Source organism: Emydura macquarii, unplaced genomic scaffold, assembly GCF_026122565.2.
Source record: "Emydura macquarii macquarii isolate MOO-44397 ecotype Brisbane River unplaced genomic scaffold, CSIRO-AGI_Emac_v2 contig_2636, whole genome shotgun sequence".
In the NCBI taxonomy this organism is placed as follows: domain Eukaryota; kingdom Metazoa; phylum Chordata; order Testudines; family Chelidae; genus Emydura; species Emydura macquarii.
This window is the reverse complement of record NW_027132773.1, coordinates 33,613,015-33,638,995: the sequence shown is the minus strand read 5'-3', so window position 1 is coordinate 33,638,995 and position 25,981 is coordinate 33,613,015. Positions and strand designations below refer to the sequence as shown.

The window sequence follows — 25,981 nt, the reverse complement described above, 5'->3', positions numbered from 1 at the left end:
GAGATCTGGTGATGAGCGAATGTGGGTGGGTGAACTGGTTAGCACTAAAGTTTTTGATAGTTCATTTAATACACAAGTTATTCTGAATTTTGAAGCTCTGCTGTGCAGATCAGAGTAGCTAAAGAGTAGGGGGAATTAGTATTACTAAAATAGATTGGACTCATATGTGTGGAAAGAACAGGGTCGCTGAAACACAAACTTATGACAAAAGAAAATCTGCCATATTGTGTACAACATAACTTTATTTTTCATAAGAATTCACTTCAACACATCAGAACAAAATGTACTTTTCTAATCTTGAAGCCAGCAAGATTTAAAAAGTTAAACTTCATTTTTCCATCTGTAATTTCCATAATGTGATGGTTTTTAAAAAAGAACAATCCTATTCTAGTATTAACTAAGACATAAGCAGACACTACTCACACAGCTCGCGCTCTCTCTCGCTACATCACACAATCATATATGGTGTTTTAACAGTAAACTACACAGAAAGTTATTCAGATGAAACATCATAATTTGTCAATTAGCTATATTTTTGCTATCTATGTTGCAACAGCCCAATTATTTTCTAATTTACTTTTCATCTCTACACCAGACTATACAACTCCCTCTCTGCTTTCTTCTTGTGGCTTGTTCCGCACAATAGGGACTTCATAATAGGATTCTTTTGGAAACACGGCTTCAGGTAGTAGGAGTTCTCAAAGGTTTCAGTGTAAATTCATGACAGGCTTTTACCTATGCAGCCCTCTTTTCTCAGCCTTACACCTCTCATTTGGGGCAGTTGGATAATGCTCACTTTGCGAACATAAATTACACTTCTGACCACCTACAACAGATACTTTACTCTAGAGCATGACGGGTGTCCCTATCTGCCTGTGAACTGAATGTGGCATATCCACAGTGCTGTGAGACATTGCCTGCCCAAAGATCAAATGAATTGAAACGTGGGTTTCCCACTAGATGCCTATCACCAGGTCACTGAAGTGGCCTGCTAACTTTACACTAACGTGATACTTTTACAAAACATGTATTTCTAAACTGGATTACTATATTTCCAGAGGAGGTTTTACTTCAAATACAGTTAGTAAATGTGGCTTTAAAAATATAGTGTAAATATCATTTTTATATTAAATATGTGTGAACAACATTGATTCAATCAATTTTCCAACCGATCCCATTACAGAACAGTGTAAAATGGTACTACTTTTGGAAAAGTATTCAAGTATTTCACTGAAATAGTACATAATGAAAAATAGAGTCTAAGCTTTATATTACTGTATATTAAAGGAAATTTGTTTGCATATGTTTTATCGGACTACCGCAGTACAAATATTACTATAGCAATGATACAGCACACAATTTAGCAATTACACTTAAATGTAATTGCCTCTGTTGAAAAAAAAATCAGCCATCTATAATAACTGTTCTTCAAGTGCTTCAGCAGTACAATGAAAAATTACCAAAGTTGAAACAATACGAACAGGTGGGGAAAAAGAAACTAATATAGCTAAACAACTGAAGTTTCAATAAATTATGTAAATACAGTACTGTTAGTTGTTCAGACACAACACAAACACAAACAAAACATTTTAAAGCAAAGCATACACTCATCAAAAGGCAGCATAGAGAGAGGGTGCTAAATTCTGACCTTCATTATATAGGTACAAGACTGAAATGACTAAACAGAATTCAGTCCAAAATCTATAACCAGCACAAATTAATACATATGTTTAAATAATCATTCCATATCTGTACAGGATAATCAATTTTCTTTGCTACAATAGCAAGCAACCAATGCAGTGAATTTGTGATTTATCAAAGGCCAGTTTCTCCCCATGATTTCACACAGCAAATTAAGTTTTATTTTATTTGTTTCCACATTTCACTAATTAAAAATACTTAAAACGTTCAGTCAATTAAATCATGTGTTTAAGCTGAAAATTTGGGCTCTTGTTCTAAAGAGAAGTTTCACCTTGTATAATGGACTCTCCAAAGGACTGTGCCATGGTCACTGCTAAGGAGTATTAATTTAAAATATTTTTTAAAATGTAAAATTTGCTGGTGCTTTATGGATTTTTGTCTTGCCTATGCCTTTCTGGCATTATAAAATGCCCATATGAGTGGCCTGCACGATATTTCAGCTGCAGTTTGTGGTACTTAGTATCACCCAAACAATTCATGAAAGCCTTTTATAATCCCACAAAGATCCAGGCTGGGGAATTTATAAATACAGTGTGTAAGAGCAGGTATGCTTTATATACAGATGTGCTTTTTATTTACTAAGATATTTATAAACTCTTAAAATTATTACTTAAAGCCAGGAATGTATGTTTGAACTGCATTGATAAGTTGCTAGATACAGTCAGAATCAAATAATGAAAGATTAATAAAAAACTGTGATGAAGTAAATGAAGACATAATATCACTACTTCCCTGGTTTTTTTTTTCACATGCAGCTACAGAATAATTCTACCAAAGCAGATCTTTTCAAACTGACATTGCAAATATCTTATTTTGATCTATTCCAATGGTGTGATTTCATTGGAAAGTACCCACAATACTTTAACATGTCTATAATTATTATTACAACACAGCCAGTCAATTAGTTCTTTAAAAATGGAATGAACATCAATCATCATGAAAATGTAAGTCAATTAATCCTCCTCCCACCACACACATAATTTAGGTTGTTTCTCTGAAATATCTCCTGATGACTCAGAGAAAGTTTAAAATCCTTAAAAATGTACAAAGATGAAATAAAATAAGTATAAAATTATATTTTACCAGAAAAATGCTTTCCAATTTTAAAATATTTATTAACTTGAATGAAATTTGTATTTACTCAAGTAATTTTCTTTAACTTTTTTTTTTAAACAGTGTGGAAGGATATCTACAGTAATTGCTCAACTGTACTCTGGTTGTAAATAGCTTCATTGTTGGGGTTCTCCTCTATTCCTCTTGCAAAGAGTTTCATTAACTGACAGTGAACCCTGCAAAATAAAGAAATCATATATTCAAGATCTTTTTCTTTTTTACTAAAATGTAATCCCATTTGCGATGGGCCTAATTTGGCATCGTTGTGCATTCTACATGGCTGGGCTAAACATTCGGCACTGCAGCACAAAACTATTGCCCTATCCTGCTGGGGCACTCCCTTTCTGCAGAGGATGTTAGATGGTGGACTGCATATTCACAAGATCACCAGCCCTGCGACCACCTCTCCCCACAGAGAGCATTCAGTGGGAGTTTTGCATGCAGGCTTCATTTGATAGGTCACATCTGTTTATACAAGTCACTATGGAATAATGATTGATTCATAGATTAGGCCAGAAGAGACCTTTGTGATCATCTAGTCATTTGATTACTGTTTAATGGAAATATGTTCTATGGGCAGACTTCTGTACTGTATTTCTGGTTCCTTTTACCAATTACAAAAACAAACTCCAGTCTCCCACACTCCCACCTGATTTGAACATTTACATATTTGTAAACATAATTCTCTACCAGCTAAGGCCTGAAAGTCAGATACAATATCTGACAAAGACTCAAAATCAGGGATACAAAGTGTCTTCATGTAGATTACCTAAAATGATATGGAATTCATTCCTTTAGAGAATGTAGTTTCTATAATCTCAGTTTGATGATCCTTTATTTCTGATGTAAGTAATTTTTAACAATAAAAGTAAGGAGATAACAAATTTGTGTGTAATGTTGATAACTTTGAGACATATATGAATGACAGCCCTCAAAATGAAGGACAATGGAAGGGTACAGTACAAAACCAAAAGTGTGTTTTAAGATACTTTCTATTCCTGAAAACGTGGCATAAAATAATGAAAATTAGGAAATACCAATGTGGATATTATCAATCCTTATATAACATAACCAGAAGTTTGGCAAACTTATGATGTCGCATGGGACTAGTTCCTTACTAGCCAAAATGAGCACTGGAAGTGCTCTTTGTATCTGTATTGTGGAATTCTGGACATTGTGGAAGCAACTAATAGCTATGTAAGCTTTTAGATGAAGCAGGAATAAAAGAATTAAACCAGCTTCTTTTTCAACCACTGCTATTCGGGCACATTTACATTCAGTTTTACTTAGCAAACAAGAAGGCCCATGAAGAAAAGCAAATGATCCCTGACACTGAAATTGCTGTCAGTATGTGATTTGAATCTGCTGTGAGATACATTTTTGTGTATTCTAGTGAAAGAGAAAGGGTGCATTTAATATTTTCCTGTAAAGTATCTGGTAAAAAGCAAAGGCTAGCATTCAAAATAATTCTTTACACTGATTCTAAAAAACATCCCTGAAGTGCTTTAGGCATATAACGTCAGCTATAACCTATTAACTTCTTAAAACTGACTGACTTAAAAAGCAAGTATCTTAAAAGGATCATCTTGCTACACACTGTATACACTGGGAAAGTTACCCACCTAACTTCAATTGCCGAGCTATCCAAAGGTTCTCCATCACAGTTCCAGATGCTGTTACTAAGATTGCAGCAACAAGCTGGATGGTCCCTGCAGATCTGGCCAAAACGTTTCTTTCCTATATCCTTCACATCACTGCCATTGTCTTCTAAATGCTTTGATGTAAACTGAAACTTCTTTACTCGATAAACCTCCACAAATGTAAAGTCAAACTACAAAGAGAAATTAAAACCGGCATTCTACAAAGCTTTGTATTTAAATTAATCAGTAAAGCTCCACACAGAAAGCAGCATTTTGTTTTCACTGAGGTCTCCAATTTTCCAGCGGGGCTAATCGCAGCATGAAGTACATGTGATATTTTCCCAATGTTACACAACAAGTCAATGGTTCTTGTCACATAAAACACATGGTCATATGATCCTCCTGGCTTTCAGGCCTTTGCTTTCATCACCAGAACATGGATTCTCCAGGGACATTTTTTCTAAGACTCTGCCCTTCTTTATGGCTCTATGGGGTAGGATCCTGAAACTATGAGTAGGAGGAGATTCCAAAATTATGTTATGTTGTGTCATAGGGTCACACAATATGAATAAGGTTGAGGCCCACTGCCATATTGGCCTCTGATTCTCAACTTCCAGACCCTGTACAACTGCACTCACTTTTCTGCAGCTCCCCTGCCTCTGTGCTGTGTAACCTTCCCCTGACGGCGAGATCCAGGGATTGCCACATCTAGAGAAGTACATTGCAGTATAGGCACTGTGATGGAGCTGGGAATGTCAGGGGAGGGGAGAGGACAGTAATATTTATTCTCCAATGAAGTAAAATCTTTTTAAATAGCCAACCCCACTGGAAACAAATGTGGAATTAAGAGATTGTCTTAATTTCCAGAGACTTACAGGTTTATGCTGTGATAGTATACTGTTACTTATTTCACAAAGTTGTTTAAAATAGGCTTTGTACAAAATATTAAGGGACCAATCAATTTGCTGACTGCCCTCAGCTGCCGGGGGAGGGGGGGGGCCACTTAGAGAATCTGGTCTAAAATGTTTAGAAAGCTATAATAATGTAAAGTACTCAGTTTAGCAATTGTAATACAGGTAGGAAACAACAAAAGTGAGCAAAGGAACAACCAATAAAATAGCAAATATCAAGTCAGACTTGTTGACTAGTCTATATTAACGCACAGACAACTCAATGTATCTAGGTTTCTGTACCATGCTCATCCCCATGGTATCTGAGAACCTAAATCAGTATTTCTCAACAGGGGAATGCTAGATTAATCCCGGGACAGCCCAGGAAAGAGGAGATGAGCAGAGAGTGGTATGGGGCATATCACTCTAGGTAGGCAGAGGAAAGAACAGAGCAGCTGGCAGGGGTGGGAGAGGATAGCTGCATGACCCTGGATCCATTCTGACGTCCCACTGCAAAGGTGTGGGCAGCTTCTCAAAGCCTATCTTTCCTCCCTGCTGATGCTGTGGTCCTTAATATAGCAAGCCACAACAGCAGCTCATGAGTACAGGGCTATAGGCTCAGTGAGCAGCTCACTAGTAACTTGTATTCATGGCCAGAGAGAGCCACCACTGGATGCCTCCCCCACCAGCAGCATGTTGCCTTGTGATAAGTGATGGAATATGTGGGGGGGGAATAATCAGGGACAGGGAGCAAGAAACAAGCAAAAATGATTGAGAATATTAAGGAAAAATAAAGAAAAAGGAAGATGGGGTGGGGGCAAATGGAGGAGGGAAAGGAAGAGAGCTACAATAGTACAAGGAAATACAGGGTGTTATAGCCACTTATGTTGGGGAGAGGAGTGGAAATAGAAAGAAAAAGGTGGGTCTAAATAAGCACTTTACAATTAGGTGTAGCATTAATCCATTGCTTAGTTATCATCAGAACATGGCATTAAAGTCAGTTGTCTGGCAATCATTCCAGGTAAGTAGGCATGCTGGCAGCCATAAATATACTACATTTTAAACAAGACAGGCACACTTCCATTGGAATTAATCCTGTAAAAATGTAATAGCATAATCAGGAGAAATTTTGATGTAGGACACGTAAAGCCCATATTCTGATCATTTATGGTCATTGAAAATCTTTTGAAAGCCTGTGTCATGTCCAAATTACAGTTTTGGTAACTACATTCTGCTAACCTACATGTTTTATGCAGTTTCCAATGTGTAAATTATTCTTCATTTTCTGTTCTGAACAATTGTGTGATATTGCTGCAGGGCAGAAGCTGGTGCATTTCAGTGTTTGCTGAAAGAGACATGTATGTGCATGCAAGCATTTTGGGATGAAATCAAATCTATATCAAATCCAAATAAAAGGGAAATTTTAGAAAGGCCTAATGTAAGTAATAAAATTGGAATATGGCTAAGGAGACCATGATAGAAGCACCCCTGCTCTTACATAAAATGTCTTGAGATCATTGATGGTCACATGTATTCAGAATATCTCATCCAAATTGCATAAATGTTCTTGTTTATCAGTTCCATCACTGACGATCTTCATGCCAGATAGTTCCACAACATTTAAACCCCATTCAGCCCCTGAACAGAACATGGTCTTAGAAAGTGAGAATACATACCTGATCATCTTGGTTTGTATGCCTGATGAGATACCTTAGAAAATTGAATCTGGAGCATTTGCGAACTAGAATGAGGTCAGCAGAGCCATCTGCTAAGTGAGCTGCTGGTGAAAGGCCTTTAGGACTCCGCGGACAGGCACAGCTCATATTGACTGAATTGATGGCCAGAAACTTTCCTTTAATAACCTTCCAATCTTCTCCTCCTTCATCCTCTGAAACACACAGACAAGCATGTCATTAAGACTATTACCATATACTTACAAAAGAAGTGAGATACAACCATGCCTAACAAGTTTCAGCTATTTAATAAACATTTTAATGCATTATAGATACATTGTATTAACTTAAGTTAGAAATATATTTTCTGTATTTTATCATGCATTCTCACACAAAGTTGATATTGTTTTTTTCCCTACAAATATTTAATACTTCTTTCTACTAAACATTCTTTTATGAGTCTATAGCACCAGAAGGGTACATGCTTTTCTTCTTTCATAAATGTTTGACACTTCTACTACATGGATATCAAATACACTCAACATCCATGGTACTGGGATTAACATACATCAAAGCAAAAAAAAAAAAAAAAAAAGGATTGGAACCTGCTAAAAAAAGAGGGAGCAGGGGGAGAGTCAGCAATTTTTGCAGTTTAACTTTTAATTTATTAAGTTGCTGATCCCAGAAAATTAAGAATGCGTGTGGGTGGTGGTTTGCTGTTCCATTCTGTTTTGTGTTTTTAATTGGTGCCATTTTTTCCCATGCCACAAAATGTATTCAAGTAAATATAAAAAAGGTGGCATGGAGGATAAATGATTCAGGGGTCGGTGATGGCCTAAGTGTTGGAGGAGGAAACAATGAAAATCTGAACATTTTTCTGGCATCTGTAGTTGCATGGGATTAACTGAGGGCAAAATTGGTCCCTGTGTGTTTATTGGTATTACAAGCCCGACCAGGTAACTGGAAGGTAGAGAAGCTTGTTTTCATCAAGCCTAAACTATGGTATTAGATTATAACAGACTCAGTTTAAATGTCTGGATGCATCAGTTTTACTACCAGATAGTAGTATTTTTTACCTGACACAATGGACTGTTATACTGGAAACCCTGCATAAAAATGGCATTTTTGGGGGGGAAAAAATGTAAAGAAAGGCAATAGATGCTTGCAGATTATGGAGATGAGCACTAAGAATCTCCCTAGACAGAAAAGCAGCACTATAGATGATTAGGGTAGAGAATGATAAAGGAAATGTTAAGGAACCAACAAAGAAGATAAACTTGATAATCAAACTTGTTGTTAAATAGCAGTAATACACTGTATCAATGAAAAGGGGGGAGATGGAGGCATTCACATATCTACTTGTAGGGATTCAGCAATATAACATTCTTCCCCTCTACCTGTTTTGGTAAATTAACAACTAATGGTTTTCACTCTGAGTTGGTTTTCTGGACCTTACAATGTAATATTTTAGGACCTTCATCTCTTTGATGAAGAGATTTGAGATTTCCTTCATCAGTACTATAATTCTGATATGCTTTGTATAACTTGATCAAATGGTTCCACGCTTGTTTTAGAGGAGAATTAACCAGATCATCCAGCTTGCATAGCTTGTACTCTAAAGCAGTAGCTGTTGTCTGTATTGGATAAATTTTGAACTGATCTTCCTCCAATCTAAACAGCAACACAGAGAAAGCAAGAGCTTGGAGGCAGCTATTTCTTGAAAACGTGAATTTTTCTAACTTCACTTGAATTTTCCACTTTTTGGAATCTTCCACTCAGCAGAGTCTTTCCCAACTGAACTAAAGGAAACATAGCTACAGAATGATACAATAGAAGTGTTCAATGTGGAGATGTTTTGGAGTTATCTGACTGCAATATTGACTCCGCAGGCTGTTGAGAGCTGATAAAATTACTTGTGCAGACACAAAGTGCTAGCACTCAACATTTGCTCAGCACCTGCACAGAGAGACTTCTACATAGTGCTGAGAAATGCATTCAGCGCTCAGCAAGGTGAGCATATTGCTAAACCTGTGCTGAACTGAACAGGGGGAAGCGGGCATGATGTAAGGTCAGGAGAGCAACCCAGTGAATCTGAAACGTGTGCAGTAGCCTTTTTAATCTTTACAGATTTTTACTGCAAACCAAGAGTTAGCAGATTATTCTACTTTGCTTATCAGCTTCACTTAGAGAAGAGCTGGGAAAGCCATGAAAACCAGCTGCTGACAGTATCTGTGTTCTAAGAAAACAGTATTCTATATAACCAGAGGCTTAAACACATGCTGGCCACAGTATTCCTGATGGCTCACTAACTTGCTGGTCCTACTTGCCTGAGCCAATGTTTACTGAATCATAACTAACATAACACCAGGCTTATTGGCCCTCATGTTGGCCCTGAACTACTCTTTCACAACTGTCTTCTAAAGCCTTGCAGGGTCGAGTCTTTGATCAACACATCAGTTAATTTTCTTCTCGTGTGACATGACACGTTACCATCATCTTGCCACTTCTTTCTGCGCATAAAGACGATGAGTTAATATAGGTTTATAAGGAAAAACTGAAATTTGAAACAACTTTGGAATTCTAATAAAGTATGATAAGCTCCAAAAACTGATTAAAATAAAGCACTTCCTCAATAGCATGGTACATTTTGTGCAATTCCAGCTTACCAGGGACGATGCAATGATAAGTAAGTTACATGACCATAAACAGCACAAGAAAACCTGTGCCCTTGGTTCAGGAAGGAGAAGGACAGCAATGCAATAAAAAACAAGAAGGCAAGAGAAAGGAAGAGCTGACAGTTTTCTCAGCACAGCTTACGTCTCAAAATGGACATGGTTTCTTTCTTAGAAAAGATAGCTGCTGTCACTACAGTCAGAGTTTCTGGGTCCTCCAACTGAACAGAGCAAGTGTTTTATAAAGCAATTGTCTCAGCTATAGGTGGGGTGCATGCCCATAGGAAGAGCAATGATACGAGATACTGAATGAAAAAAAGTGCTAAAAATACTCCTTTGCTCCTGATTTTGGGGATTCTGGGCCTGATCCAGTGCCCAGAGAAGACTCCTATTGCCTTCAGCAAGCACTTGCTCAGGTACTCTGTGAGCAGGGTTGGTTCCCAGGCATAAGTCAAAGCAGTCAGAGAGTTCTTCTGATGTAAGAAGTTGAAATGACAGCTAGGGATCTGTGCAGGATGAAAACATCCCAACTCTTACACTGGCAGCTGGAGGTGGACGTGTCATATAAGTTGACACTGTGACGCTGGCTGGATTGGGGGGGCACTTATATTATTTAACATCAATATGTCAAAATCATAATAATTCATATGAGATATGCTGTGTCAAGTACCGTTAGAAAGGCTGTAATATGTTAAGTAAGATGATAATGTTTATGTTCATGTGCTATGTGTGTAATGGAAGTTATGGGTATGTTTATATCTATATTTCAACATCTACTGTGTTTCTGGGCAACACCCCAGACAGGATGGCTGCAGCACTAGCTTGCTTAATGGCCCATTAAGGAAATTCACAGGTACAATGGGCCCAGGGGGAGAAGCCAGGGATATACCTTATAAGTCACCAGGACTTACTCATGTGACTCTGGACTCCATCTTATTCCTTATTCAAATTTCCACAAGCAGCATGGCAAAGGCCAAAGGACATAAAAGGCAGCTGCACAACATCCATTTTGTCTTCAGTCTTCAGCTACCTACCTCTGGATCAACTGATCTACAACTGAACTGAAGCTATAAAACAAAGGACTGAGGCCCATCCAGGTACTGGATGTACACAGAGGGACTATTCAAGCCTGCAAACACCATAATTCTACTAGAAACCTGAAATATATGGACTTTCAAATCAATTGTATGTGTCTGATTGCTTTAATCATTTAACATTTCTCTTATAGTTTGTTTCTTTCCTTCTATAATAAACCTTTAGTTTTAGTTACTAAAGGATTGGCTGGCAGCAAGGTATTTTGGATAAGATCCAAACTTATATTGATCCGGTACTGTGGCTGACCCTTTGGGGTCAGGAGAAACCTTTTTGGTAAAGAGCATAGAGTTTTAAATAACTGATCTCTTTACTGGACCTAGTGGCTGACTGGGAGACAGAGACTGAAATACAGTACAGAGGGCTGTGTACATTTATTTTTTAGCTTCTTGATAACTAGTGTGGGGAATCAGAAGCATTGTTTGTTGCTGGTTGGGAAGTCCGACTTCAGTGTCACCCACTAGTGTTGGGAGAATCTGCTCTCCTTTTGCAGCCTGCCCTGACCTCGGCATTTTCAGGTGGCTACCCTAGGCACGGACAGGTCACAGACACGCTTGATTTTAGATATGTTAGTTTTATGACTGGACTCTACCAGTGATGTTGCACAAAATGATGACTACAGTATACTGTAGGATCTGATCCATTATGTTTAATGTTTAAGGCCTTGAAGCCAGGCTTTGGATCAGGCCCTAAGGAAACAAAGAACAGAAATGGAGGTCAGCACTGGAAATCCGTCCAAAAGTGGACAGCATTAAGGAAGGATTTACATGAGGAGATAGAGGCCTGACGCTAGTTTCCAGTCAAACAGAATTGCACCAATTAAATTAGTCTGAATTTGGCTTTAATAAAGATTCAGGGTTTGCCAAGACTGCAGAGCACAAATGAGGGAATAACAGGCTACAGGAGAAGTGATGCAGCTAGGAACAGATCTGCACAGTCTTGCAGGTGAGGAGCAGTAGTCTGAATGTTCTGTGTGGAAGAAGATTGAAAGTCAATGCAGGAATTCAAGGAGTTGTGTATGTGTGTAGGTGGAGTTGACATGATTGGAGCATCAGGTGAGGAACATCACATGTAATCTGTCCAGGGACTGGTAGGTTATCACTGGAAAAGATTTTAAGTAGGTTATTAATAGTTCATGTTCACAGAATGCTATTTACAATTTTTAAAACATATAACTGTTTATTTAGAATGAACTTCAGTTCTGACAAAGTACAAAACCTTAACTCCTATCTGCCCAGACAGCTATCTAGGAGGCAATTCAGCTTCCACACTAGCTCAGGGCATGTCAATTAAGTGTTATTTTCTGATCAAGAATACAGATGATTTAGAATTTAGTTGAGATACAAAATAAACTCTTTTTCTCAGGCAGGAAAATCCTGATCCACTGAACTGTTCAAGGAATTAGTATATTTATTAGCAGGATTATTGGAGGGTGGTAATTTCTTATTGTTTTTCTTTAAATTTTTCTTTTCAACTTAACCCCTGAATTCTCTGCCAGTTTATAATAACTACAACAAAGTGAAACTGATCTAGGCTTTTATGAAGTTTTTTGTAATGGAACACTACACATTTTTTACATTTATCACTCCAGTATGTTACCATTACGTTCTAATCCGTATTTCTTCTGTAGCTCCTCTGGTTGTTGCTTACTTTGCCTGCAAATGTAGCACCTGAAAAACATGAATATTCAGTTTAACATTAGTATATTTTTTTCAACTACTAAAATAAGTTACTTTGATTATTTCACATTAGGAAAATGTTACTTTTACCCCAGCCTACATTTATTGTTCTTTAGCAGACAAAGATTCCAGGTGCTTAAACAGAGTTCAAAGCTTGGATTTACACTAAATAAATCTGTAAGAAATCTCCAGCCCCTAAAAGGGATACATACACAATAATGGATTATTTTAGTACTTAAACTATGCAAAAGTCACACTAAAACTTTTATTTTCTGCTAGTGATCAGAATCAAAGTGCGATCCATTCCAAGAAATCTGTAATGCACTCCCAAGACCACAGCAGACTACAGATAACATAGTAGGATTGTAAGCACGAGTGCAATATGACACCTTCCCCCACATCCACATCTCTGATCCTATTCCTCCAACTGAATCCACACAGATGGTTTCTTGTGCCCATACAGAGTTTCACTGATTTCAATGGTGATCTGTCCTAATGGAGTGGCCTGCAGGACCAGGGCTCACATTAAGTCTGTAGGGAGGGGCTGAGTAAAGTCTGATCCCCATTTTAGACAACTTTTTTTTGTTTAAATGTAAATTTGTTTGGAAACTCTTGTTTAGCTTTTACATGATTTTTTAATTTCATAATTATTTTCAGGTTTGACATTTTTAAATGGAAAAAAGGGAAACACCTTAAAAATTTAGGTAGAAATAAAAATGTCTGTACAAAATTACAGAATTTCATAAGGTCCCAACATGACATTGATGTTCTACTGCCTTTCTGTTATGTTTCATTAAGACTACCCATGACAGTTGAGAAGGAACAGCTGAGTGCTAATATCACAGTGGGAGGGGACTCTCCCAGGACCCCAGGGTAGATCTTCAGCAGAAAGGTCAAGACCCAGGACCCTGGATCTGAAGCCATGAGCCTCTATTGTCTGAGCTCAAAGAGCCATGTCTTTTATTTCAAAGCCAGTAACAGATTCTTAAACCTTAATGACAATTGACAAAGACAGTTCAAACTTTGAGCAAATTATTAATAGAACTGGAAAAAAGGAAACCAGTGATTAATTAAAATGCATTTGGTTGTATTAGGGGGCCCAATCCTGCCCCCCAATTAAAATGGTTTTGAGTTTTGCCATTTACTTCAATGAGAGCAGAACAAGGCCCCAACACTGAGAAGACTGAATCATGTATGTAGTCACATTATCCTCAGGTTTTATCTAACGATAATTGAAAAGATTGTTACTCAATGGGACTACTCACATACTTAAGTCTTTCCAGGATCTGAGGACTCATACTGTAATAACACATACTGGAATTGTTTAAACACATATGTCATGTCATGTTAAAAGAGGATAGAAAAAAAATGGAAAAATCTTAACCAGTGCTTACAGTATGATTAATTCTGGTTGCTTTCTGTCTGATGACTCAATAAGTAGAGTTGCCAGAATGCAATTAAAACTTGAAAAAAAACCACTTCTTTTTTCAAAAAAGCATGTTTGGTTGAAAATTTTCTTAGAAGTGTAATTACTTCCTTGTTTGTTGAAGCTAGAAGGCTTTTGGACTAGTCATTTGCTAGTGTTTACATGACATGCCCTTGAGTGTCTCTTTGGTATCTAAGCACTACATCATTGCTTTATTTTGCATCACTTAATAATGCAGGATGAAATATGTTGGTTGCTCAACAGACCCACATTTTTGTAATGCAAGTCAGTTCTAACGTTTCTTTTTGTTTTGTAGAGTTTATTTTGTTTATTGACCTAGGAAAATTAAGATAATCAAGGAATTTCACTTCTTTTTACTGAACTCATCTCTTCCATAGCATGTTTCTGGATACGGAGAAAACAAAATAGCCTTTTATCTGTACCTAAAATAAATAAATAAATAAATGCTCTGTTTTACTTTTCCTTGTTAGACCATGCAGAATAGGCAATATTCTATTAAAATTGAAACTCTTATTTTGGAGCCTTTTTAAAACAGTTTGTGTGTAATATCAACAGAGAACTATTAACCTACCCTGTCCTGCATCTTTTTTTATCTCTTGGAGATCCCACTGTGTGTTTTGCTGGTAGAAAGGAAACTGTTCCCTCATAGTAATGATGAGAAAGAAACGTCTTGAAACCTTAAAAGAAAGAAAAAAAGAGCATTATATGGCTGTTAGTTATTTTAACCCTGCATTTCATCCATCCCTTTGTTGTTTCTCCATTTCCTCCTCCAGGAATTGCAAGAGAACAGTTGCTCTCCACAAATCCACATCTCTTTGTTCTTTTGGACCTTTTAGAACAGGTGAAGGGTGAAAAGTACCTCTCCTTCATTTTCCTTAATTATTACATGAATAACAAAAATTGCGGCTGAGATTTTTAAAGCCAGCTATGATGCTTACCTAATACAACTCCCATGAATTTCAATGGCCTAGACGGGGCAAAAACATTAATTTTTATTTTTAAAGGAGGGGGGAATATAAACAATACTTCCCAGTAGCATAACAGTTGCATTTATAGGGTTAGAGTACAATCAAAATTAAAATTCAGATATTAATTCCAAAATGTGTGCGAAAGTGAGGAGCACTACAATACAAAGGTCAAATACAAAATTGAATGAGTATATTCCTGAATTTACAAACACACTGGCAAACAGTCTTAAGAAAGGGGGATGATGAAGAAAAACCCAGAGTGGAAACATTTGAAAAACACTAGTTCACCTGCCCTAAAAAAATAACAATAATAAAAAAAAATTCAAATCAAAACTTATTTTTTCTGGCCAACATGATGTACAGAATTTGGGAAAATAACATTTTGTAGGTATAGACGTGTCCTCCACATTACTGTAGTTCCACTGCTCTTTCAAGCCCAACAGCCTCATTCTTTACATCTAATCCAACACCTAAACTCTAATATCATATTTTCTATGAGAAGTGGAACACTTGTGTTCACTGGTTCCTCTTCTAATCTCAAATGTTACTTCTTACCCTTAATCCTTTTATCACTGTCATTACTTGTTCTCAGACGAAAAACATCAACAATCTCCCCACCAAAATTGGGTACTGAATATTAAGGTTGATATGTGATATCATTCTTACAAACAGCACATTAACAACAACATTGCTATTAATAAAACCTGGACAATAACTACCATGGAAACTATCAGATGTTGACATTTAACAAATTTTGTTAAACCTGTCACCTTCCATTATGTGAATGGAAACAATTGTGATGAAAAATACTAGCAACTTTGTTTACTTTATTCACTGAGTTAGCCTATGAATGAAGTTTTGGTTGTAGAGAAGGAGATTACTTGCCTGTAACTGGAGGTTTTTCGAGATGTGTGGTACCTATCTGTATTCCACTCTGGGTATGCATGTGCACCATGGACTCAGAAAATTTGAAAGTCGTGTCCATTGGTCCACGCATGCACCCTGAGACTTGCCTCATGCTTCCAACCGAGGCGATAAAGGGTGGGCGGACAGACTGCATCTCCAGTTCCTTCTCCACCATGAATCTGACAGATCAGAAGAAGAGGGAAAGGAGGGTAGGAAGGGGAATACTGATAAGGACCACACATCTCAAAGAATCTCCAGTTATAAGTACACAACCTCCTTTTCTTCTTCGAGTGATGGTCCCTATTATATGCCACTATGGGTGATTGACAAGCTGTACCTAAGTGGGAGGAAGACGGAGGATGAGGACGGAATGGTCATGTGGAGACCTGCCATGCCAAAGAAGGCATCTGTCACTAAGACCTGCACCAAGGTGTAATGTGTTGCAAATGTGCAGACAGAACTCCAGATGGCTGCTCTACATGTCTGACTATGACAGGCATGTCCTGGAGGGATGCCATGTCATTGCTTCAGTTCTAGTGGAGTGAGCCCATACCCTAGTGAGGGGCGGTAGATTCAACAGCTGGTGGCAGAGTTTAATGCAGCCAGAAATCCATTTGGAGAGTCTCTGGATGAAGATGGCCTGTCTCCTGATTCTCTCTGTTTCCACAATAAACAGTCCTGGGGACTTCCTGACTGTTTTTGTTCTCTGCAGGTAAAAGGCCAAAGCTTGTCAGACATCAAGGGAACAGAATCTACGTTTTTCTGCAGATGTATGCAGTTTTGGGAAGAAAACAGCTAAGTGAATGGATTGGTTAATATAAAACTGGGAGACCATCTTTGGTAAAAATTTCAGTATAGGCATAAGGACACCTTATCCTTGTGGAATACTGTAAACAGCAGATTCAGGTCCCATTGAGGCGTGGTTGCTTGGAGTGGGAGAATATTCTTAAGAGGTTTTCCAAAATCTAGTAGTTAACGGGTGTGTAAAATTGGAGTAACCCTCCATAGGAGGATGGAATGTGCTAATTGCTGCTAGGTGGCCTCCAAAGAGCTGAGGGTGAGACTCAGTATCTCTAAAGATAGAATATAGTCCAGGATTAGGGAAACTCTGCAGCTTCTGGTATAACACCTTTATGCTGTGCCCAAGATGAAAACTAGTAACATTGTCTTGTGAAGTCTTTCCTGCTGTTAGAGAGACTGTCCTGTACTGCCGAGGAACGTGCCCCTTTTAGGGTTGATGCCCATGCAAATAACACATTTTGAGGTGGAGTGGTCATGGATGGGGATGCTTGATCCTGCTGGTGTACTGGATGAGAAGACTGGGGAAGTTCAGGATGGCAATCAGTGAATGAGATGACATGTGCAGGAGACTGGGGAACCAGAATTGTCAGAAGGGATTGACCAGAATGACCTTATCTTGCTGGATTTTACGTAGCACCTGAGGTAGGAACGGTAGTGGAGGGAAGATGTAGTTGAATTGGTCTAACCAGGAGAGAAGAAGAGCATCACCCTGGGAACAGTAACACTTGTAGCACTTGTCTGAGGTGATGAGTCTCCAAGATGGGAAGAACGGAGGTAGGTGGTAGGCAAACTGATGGAACATCAAAGACGGTGGGAATGACTGAAAGAGGGGGAGGCTTCTTGGGGCCTCAACCGTACTTTCAAAAATTGTTGCTTCGGTGGTGCAGTGTGAGAGATAAACCGCTGAGAAGTGGACTGTCTACGTTTAGGAGGAGGTCTTTGTCATCGGCACTAGGTATCATAATGCTGTTGAGGAGTGTATTGTTGTGTCTGGGAACACAGGGAAAGTTGATACTTCCCCAAGCATCTTTTTTGGTGCTGGCATGTATATCCCAAGATAACGAAGTGTAGCTCAGGAATCCTTAAGGAAGTGCAAAGACTTTTACATGCGCTCTGAGAACAGTTTCTGGCCCTCAAATGGTAAGTCTTCTACTGTGATTTGTACGTCCTTAGGAAAACCTGAGTGGTGGAGCCATAAGGTGCGCGTAATAACCACAGCAGTTGCAATGGATCAAGCAGTGGTGTCTGCAGAGTCTAGCGAGACTTGTAGGGCTGAACGGACTAGGAAGTGTACTTCCAATATTAAGGTTTGGAATTTCTCCTTCTTGGTCTCTGGTAGATCATGGCAAAGTTCCTCCAATTTGGAGTGGTTTAGGTAGTTATATTTCACCATGAGAGCATCAGAGATCAAAATCCTAAACTGGAGTGTGGCTGATGAATACGCTTTGCATCCATAAAGGTCCAGGCATTTCCAATCTCTGTCTGGAATATTAGGATGGGATTGGAACTGACCGCTTCTCTCTTGCACTGCATTGACCACCAGAGAACACGGGGTGAGGTGTGAATATAAGAATTCAGCATCTTTCACCAGAATGTAGTACTTTTTGTGATAAGAACATAAGAATGGCCATACTGGATCAGACCAATGGTCCATCTAGCCCAGTATCTTGTCTTCCAACAGTGGCCAATGCCAGATGCTTCAGAGGGAATTAATAGAGCAGGAGATCCATCCCGTTGGCCATTCCTAGCCTCTGATAAACAGCAATCCCTGCCTATCCTGGCTAATAGCCATTGATGGGCCTCTCTTCCATGAACTTACCTAGTTCTTTTTTGAACCCTGTTATACTGTCGGCATTCAAAACATCCTCTGTCAAGGAGTTCCACAGGTTGACTGTGTGTTGTGTGAAGAAATACTTCCTTTTATTCATTTTAAACCTGCTGCCTATTCATTTCATTTGATGCCTCTTGTTTTTGTGTTATGAGAAGGAGTAAATAACACTTACTTATTTATTTTTTCCACACCAGTCATGATTTATAGACCTCTATCATGACCGCCTTTAATCGTCTCTTTTCCAAGCTGAAAAGTCCCAGTGTTGTTAATCTCTTCTCTAATGGAAGCTATTCCATACCCCTAATCATTTTAGTTCCTCTTTTCTGTACTTTTTCCAATTCCAATATATCTTGTTAGAGATGGGGCGAACAGATCTGTATGCAGCATTCAAGATATCGGTGTACCAGTGATTTATAAAGACGCAATACGATACTTTCTGCCTTATTATCTACCCCTTTCCTAATGAGTCCCAACATTGTTAGCTTTTTTGACTGCAACTGTATTCAGAGAACTATCCACAATGACTCTAAGATCTCTTTCTTGAGTGATAACAGCTAACTTAAACACTATCATTTTATAGGTATAGTTGGGATTTTGTTTTCCAAAGTGCATTACTTTGCATTTATCAACATTAGGCAACAAAATGGCAGATGAAATTCAATCACCCACTTCTGTGAGATCCATTTGTAACTCTTTGCAGTCTGCTTTGGACTTAATTACTTTGAGTAGTTTTGTATCATCTGCAAATTTTGCTACCTCACTGTTTACCCCTTTTTCCAGATCATTTATGAATGTGCTGAACAGTACTGGTCCCGGTACAGACCGCTGGGGAACACCACTATTTACCTCTCTCCTGTCTGAAAACTGACCATTTATTCCTACTCCTTGTTTCCTGTCTTTTAACCAGTTACTGATCCAGGAGAAGACCTACCCATGACGGCTTACTTTGCTTGAAAGTCATTGGTGAGGGATGTTGTCAAAGGCTTTCTGAAAATCTAAGTATACTATATCCATTGGATCACCCTTGTCCACATGTGTGTTGACACCTTCAAAGAATTCTAGTAAAATGGTGAGGCATGATTTCCCTTTACAAAAACCATGTTGACTTTTCCCCAACAAATCGTATTCATCTATGTGTCTGATAATTCTGTTCTTTACTATTATTTCAACCAATTTGCTAAGTATTGAAGTTAGGCTTCCTGGCCTGTAATTGTCAGGATTGCCTCTGAAGTCTTTTTAAAAAATTGACGTCACATTAGCTATGCTCCAGACACCTGGTACAGAAGCTTGTTTTAAATGATAGGTTACATACCACATTTAGTATTTCTACAATTTCACATTTGAGTTCCTTCAGAACTTTTGGGTGGATACCACCTGATCCTGGTGACTTATTACTATTTAATTTATCAATTTCTTCCAAAACTTCCTCTAATGACACCTCAATCTGGGATAGTTTCTCAGATTTGTCACCTAAAAAGAATGGTTCAGGTTTGGGAATCTCCCTCACATCCTCAGCCGTGAAGACCGATGCAAAGAATTAATTTAGTTTCTCTACAATTACCTTATCTTTCTTGAGTGTTCCTTTAGCATCTCAATCATTCAGTGGCCCCACTAGTTGTTTAGCAGGCTTCCTGCTTCTCATATACTTAAAAAACATTTTGCTGTTACTTTTTGAATCTTTGGCTAGCTGTTCTTCAAATTCTTTTTTGGTCTTCCTAATTATATTTTTACATTTCATTTGCCAGAGTTTATATGCCTTTCTATTTTCCTCAATAGTATTTAACTTCCACTTTTTAAAGGATGCCTTTTTGCCTCTACCTGCTTCTTTTATTTTGTTGTTTAGCCACGGTGGCACTTTTCTGGTCCTCTTACTATGCTTTTTAATTTGGGATATACATTTAAATTGAGCCTCTATTATGGTGTCTTTAAAAAGTTTCCATGCAGCTTGCAGGGATTTCACTTTTGGCACCTTTTTATTTTGATTTAATTAACTTCCTCATTTTTGAGTAGTTCCCCTTTCTGAAATAAAATGTTATAATGGTGGGCTGCCCAACAGGGATGTTAAATGTTATGTTATGGTCACTATTAGCTACATTCACCTTTTGGAACAGATCCTGTGCTCCACTTAGGACTAAATCTAGAATTTGTGTCTCCTCTTGTGGATTCCAGGACTAGCTGCTCCATAAGCAGTTTGGTTAAGGTGCATTTAAGGTCAAGAAACTTTTATCTCTGCATCCCGTTTGCACAGCACCTTTCAGGGGTCAAGAAGAGCCTCGCTGATCAACAGTGCAATCTTGGAGGAAGAGGATATATGGAGGATATCCAGCAGTTTATGCTGCTGGTCTTTAACTTCCTCCAAAGGGATCCGCAAGGATTCTGCAATCTGAATAAATCTTGATAGCGTCTGAAGTCGTTGGCAGACATAGAGGGTGGAAGTATGACAGCCTTGTCACATCAAAACCCTCACTAAAGTCAAGATATACCGCATCTACCAGCTTCCCCTCTATCCACAAGGCTTGTTACCCTGTCAAAGAAAGCTATCAGGTTGGTTTGACATGATTTGTTTGTGACAAATCCATGCTGACTGTTATTTATCACCTTATTATCTTCTAGGTGTTTGCAAACTGATTGCTTAATTATTAGCTTTATTATCTTAGCGGGTATTGAAGTTAAACTGATTGGTCTATAATTCCCCGGGTTGTCCTTATTTCCCTTTTCATAGATTGGCACTATATCTGTCCTTTTCCAGTTCTCTGGAATCTCTCCTGTCTTCCATAACTTTTCAAAGATAATTGCTAATGGCTCAGATATCTCCTCAGTCAGCTCCTTGAGTATTGTAAGATGTATTTCATCAGGCTCTAGTGACTTAAAGACATCTATCTTGTCTAAGTAATTTTTAACTTGGTCCTTCCCTATTTTAGCCTCATATCCTACCTTATTTTCACTGACATTCACTATGTTAGACACCCAATCACTACTAACCTTTTCGGTGACAACAAAAAAAAAAAAGTCATTTAGCACTTCTGGATATGAAGATGGAGGGACCCGATGGTGGAGGGGACTTTGCATCAAGTAAAGGGTGGACATCTTAGGATGCAGCAATGGATCTGGATCGCCTCGACATAAGGGGCCCTCTCTACTTTCTGGCTGTTGGTACCGGTGATGAAATCCTTACTAATGCTGGAGGGTTTAGCATTTTGTGAGGCACCGGAGATGGCAGTACTAACAGATTGCCACCTGGAACCAGTGGACCCTGTGTCTGTGGGACTTGGAACAAGCTTGGGTGGAGGGAATGTTCAGTTTCTCTGTGGTGGACTTGGAGGAAGACTTAGTCCCAATGTTTAATCTCACAAGTAGGCCTGCTATAGGATCTGTGGGGGTGGCTCCTTCGGTACCAGAATCGGATATAGTAGCATCAGGAGGCGTATTCCTCACTGATTCAGGTCAATTTAAGGGGGATTCCCCTACCTGGGTCCAGTTGTGGTCTCATGGCCATTTCCATGACATATTTCTGGAGACGAAATGCTCAACCTTCTCGGATACAGCTGGGGAAAGACTGACAAATACTGCACAAAGCCGTGATGTGAGCTTCTCCCAGCTAGTAGACATAGTTTTGGCAGTTGTCGTTGATTGAGAAGGATCACAGACAGGAGGAGGCTCAGAGCTTGAAGACCGGCGTTCTGGGCATAGTCCAATACTCAAAAAAGGGGTGTGGGAGACAGATGGGGGAAGCCCCCAAACTTTATTCTAAGCTGTTAAAAACTAGTAAACTACAAAAACTAGGAAAAGAAGTAAAACTATTAAAACTTATGACTAAAAACTAATAAAACTATGTACAATTAAAAGCATTAGAGCTGAGTCAGAGACAAGGACACTGGAGGTTCCGAACTGGAGCATGCAGCAGTGAGAAGGAACTGGAGACTTGGTTAGTCCGCCCTGACCTTTATCAGATGGAAACACGAGGTGAGTCTGGGCACATGCACAGATCAATGGACACTATTTTCAATTTCTCTGACACTGGGCACATGGAATTCATGCATAACCCACAGTGGAATAAAATAGGGACTATCACTCAAAGAACTCTAACTATATACAATTTCAAGTGTTAAAACAAAGCCACCTGTTAATTACAACAGATTAGACAGCAGCTGCAACTTTTCAAAAAGCAAGTCCTTTTAAACTCCTTCCATTTCCCAAAATATTGAAAATATTAACATAACTTTCCAGGAAATCAAATTGGTATAATCAGAGTAAGTGGTTCACAATTTTGGTTATTTGAAACACTTATTTTTTTCTTAGACAAAATATTAAGAAATAAAGAGATTGAAGCCCAGTGTTAAACCAAAAAACTCAGTGTAACCTTAATTTTAGAAGTATTAGGATACCTTCATGTTATGGTGCGTTAAGTGTACATGAAGCTTTACAGTAGGCTAGTCTATTAATGAGATCTAACGTGCTTGGTGCTGCCCTGGGGAATTTCGGTCTGATTCAGTCTGACTTTTATTTTTCAAAAGCTTTACATAAGTTTACTTAGAGAGAGGTTATCCAGCATTCCGTTATTTTTAGATTTTCTACAAAAGAAAGTAGTAATAACACAAAAGTTACCTGAAAAGTCGTATCTGACTGTACCCATCCACCGCTTCTTTTCACTGTCTTTTAATATGTCCCCATAAAAACCATAACCCAACAGTGACACAGAGTACTTCAGAAATGTGTTGTTGTGATGTATGGAGGAGACATCCAGAGGCTGAGAGTCACCTGTTAACAGAAATTCCAGGTTTTTATCTCACTTAAAAGTTTCTTTGTTTCAAACCTGATACTAATTTTTAACATTAAACTTTTTTTTTTTTTTTTTGCTGAGAGCTATCTTGTAAAACATGCAACATAGAAAACAAGAAACAATGTCATATATTGTTAAATGAGGAAAAATAATGAAGACAAAAGGAGGCTAGTGTACCAAAGGGAGACAATGGAGTGGGATGGAAAACTCAATAGCAGCATCTTGCTGACTCCTACTATTTTTGAAGTTGCTTACTGTAGCATATTTGGGAAAATTCTATATTTTAGCTTAAGCAAATAAGCAATACTTAAAAAATATAAACATACACCTGCATTTAATAATCTAAGCCAAACACTATGTCTAGAGCACATTAGAGCCCTAATCCTGCAAAGAGGTCCACAGGTGCTTAACTTTATGTTCAGTTTGGTGTGACTGCTCACAGTGCAGGCAGTTCATTATTTGCATAAATATTTGCAAGATCAGGTTAAGCTTCTGAAAGCCAAGAAATGCTGAAATTAAGATTGTATGCAAATTCTTAATGCTGCTCTTTATAGTTCTGCATTACAATGGTCTTCAAGAACATAATCATTTATTATTTCTTGTTTACATTATAACACAATATTTTCTACAACTTTGTCAGTCTATTACTGCATTATTGCCCTGTGCATGCCAGACAGAATCCTGCAAAAATGCATTTACCAAAAGTTAAAGTTTCAGAAAGATATGATCATTTGAAAGCAGTGTGTTAAAACAGAAATGCTCATTCAGTCTTAACTCTCTTTAGCACCATAATTGTATGTATATATTTCAAGCAAACATCTTATACTATATTTATCTATTATAATCAAACTATATTATTACACATGTAAATAAAGACCTGAACAGAAATGATGATCACGTCTGGATATGTTAAGGTCTTGAAAAGGGGTTAATAACCTGTTAGCTGAATACCTACCTACAATAATATGTAGTGCTGATGTTACTGGATCAGTGACACCAACTGTTGCATAGCATATGCAGTCTGTTGAACCTGTAAAAAATGAATGCTTTTCATTTTTCTTTTATTAATAGAGAGAATATTGCTCGATATCTGTGGTCTTTCAGATTAAAAACTTTACATCCTCTCGTCCCTTTTTATTCCCTTTTCTTAAATGCAGACACAGAATAAAACCAAGGAATAACATGGATATGAAAATCATAACAGTGTGATCAAATTAGAACATTAATTTTCTCTCTGAGTGAAATGTACTCCTCTCTGCACAAAGTCCACGTACTTTCACTTTATGCACTGAAGTATGCTGAATTTGGGGAGATAGACTCAGCTCCTACCTCAATGAAAGGTTTTAGGACAACAGCACAGTCCTTGCATTTCAGCCTATAGACAGGAATGACAGCTGCTGCCACTTTGAACCCCCAGTTCAGAAATTCCTGCTCATTAAACCTCATTAAAAAAAAAAAAGATTAAGTAGCCCACTTTATAGCAGTCAATTCACAGCCAACCTCCTTAGTGCATAGGGATGCACCTCTAGGAATTGCTTTCATCACTAACCCATGAACCACTATTATATGCATCATCACCCTACTCCTCTAACCCTCACTTTTGCTTGAGAGGGTGGGTTGAATGTGGGGCAAACAGCCTGTGTAAAGACCTTGAATATGTACTAAATACATTTAGGTTACTTATAGTTGTACCTATGAATTTGATCAAGTCCTTCCAGAACATACTTGCAGTCTTACTTTTTTTGGTACAAAAATCCCTCCTTTCCCACTTAAAAAAATTGTTACCACAGTATGAAATTACTGGTTTCTAGACTCTGTACAGTTAGTCAGTAACTTTATATAAGCATCTGAATTGTACAAATGTTTGTCAGGAGCAAAGATACAACAAACACTCTAAAAGCTAGTAGATATACCCATGCCTTTATATTAAAGTAGCATATTTATTATTTATTTATTATTAATACAGATTTTTGTTTGGAAGAGGAGCAGCTTGTGATAAACTCAACACCCTGGAATAGAGCTGTGGTAACACAGAAGCTTCTGGGCAAAGGATCCTCCCTGTTCTTTGCAAACAACTCTCAACTCAGACCTGACAAACTCACTACCCCAAACATGTCTTACAGGATATTTATCCATGTAAGGTATCTACAGGAAACTCATAACTTGTCAAGATTCATAATTGTGATATTTATGTACAGATAATATTTAAGGAATAATGTAAGTATAATGAAAGTATGCTTTATGGAGTAAAAATCAGTTACCAGGGGATAATATGTGTTGATGATGGCCTATTCAGGCAGGAGGGAGGTGTCACGCTGCCTGTTTTGCTGGTGATACAATACAAGGGTCAATTGTTTGGCCTTGTTCAACCCCAAGACTTTCAATGGAAAACCATCAGAGGCAATGGCAAACAATCAAAACCTCCTGAAGGTAAAAAAAGGAACATTACAAGACAGGAGTTTGGCTGATCTATGAAAAGAAATAAAAGACTATTTCATTATAACACAGAGGAAGGGGAGATATCCTGAATCCTTTCACTGAGGAGACACCTAGAGCAGCAAGGTGTTCTCGTGAAAAATTGGATCTTGGTTCCTGTGAAGCCAGCCATCTCTTTTTAGATAGGAAAAGTAACTATTAATAAGTGTAGACCCAGGTTCATATTTTATGATTTTGTTTTGCATTGTAACTTTGTTTTCACTCTCTCTTGCTTTTAGCAGAATCTTTATTCTTAAATAAACTTTTGTTTTATTACAAGTGCTGGGTGTTATACAGAGGCAATAGATTAAGG

General features: G+C 38.1%; 1 protein-coding gene across 3 annotated transcripts in view; it reads right to left on the bottom strand.

Moving 5' to 3' along the window:
- Nucleotides 1-224: 224 nt before the first annotated feature.
- Nucleotides 225-25,981, bottom strand: part of CERK (ceramide kinase) — a 75,418-nt gene continuing 49,661 nt past the window's right edge. The window contains exons 7-13 of one of the 3 annotated variants that reach the window (XM_067564394.1): nt 24,149-24,223; nt 23,019-23,171; nt 14,479-14,584; nt 12,381-12,451; nt 7,021-7,232; nt 4,437-4,645; nt 225-2,990 (exon numbers count right to left, since the gene is read on the bottom strand). In XM_067564394.1, the coding sequence (XP_067420495.1) occupies nt 2,891-2,990; nt 4,437-4,645; nt 7,021-7,232; nt 12,381-12,451; nt 14,479-14,584; nt 23,019-23,171; nt 24,149-24,223 (926 nt within the window). In that variant the 3' untranslated portion in view covers nt 225-2,890. Of the gene's footprint in view, nt 2,991-4,436; nt 4,962-7,020; nt 7,233-12,380; nt 12,452-14,478; nt 14,585-23,018; nt 23,172-24,148; nt 24,224-25,981 lie in introns of those variants that run through there. The other 2 variants (XM_067564395.1, XM_067564396.1) reach the window with 2 other exon arrangements.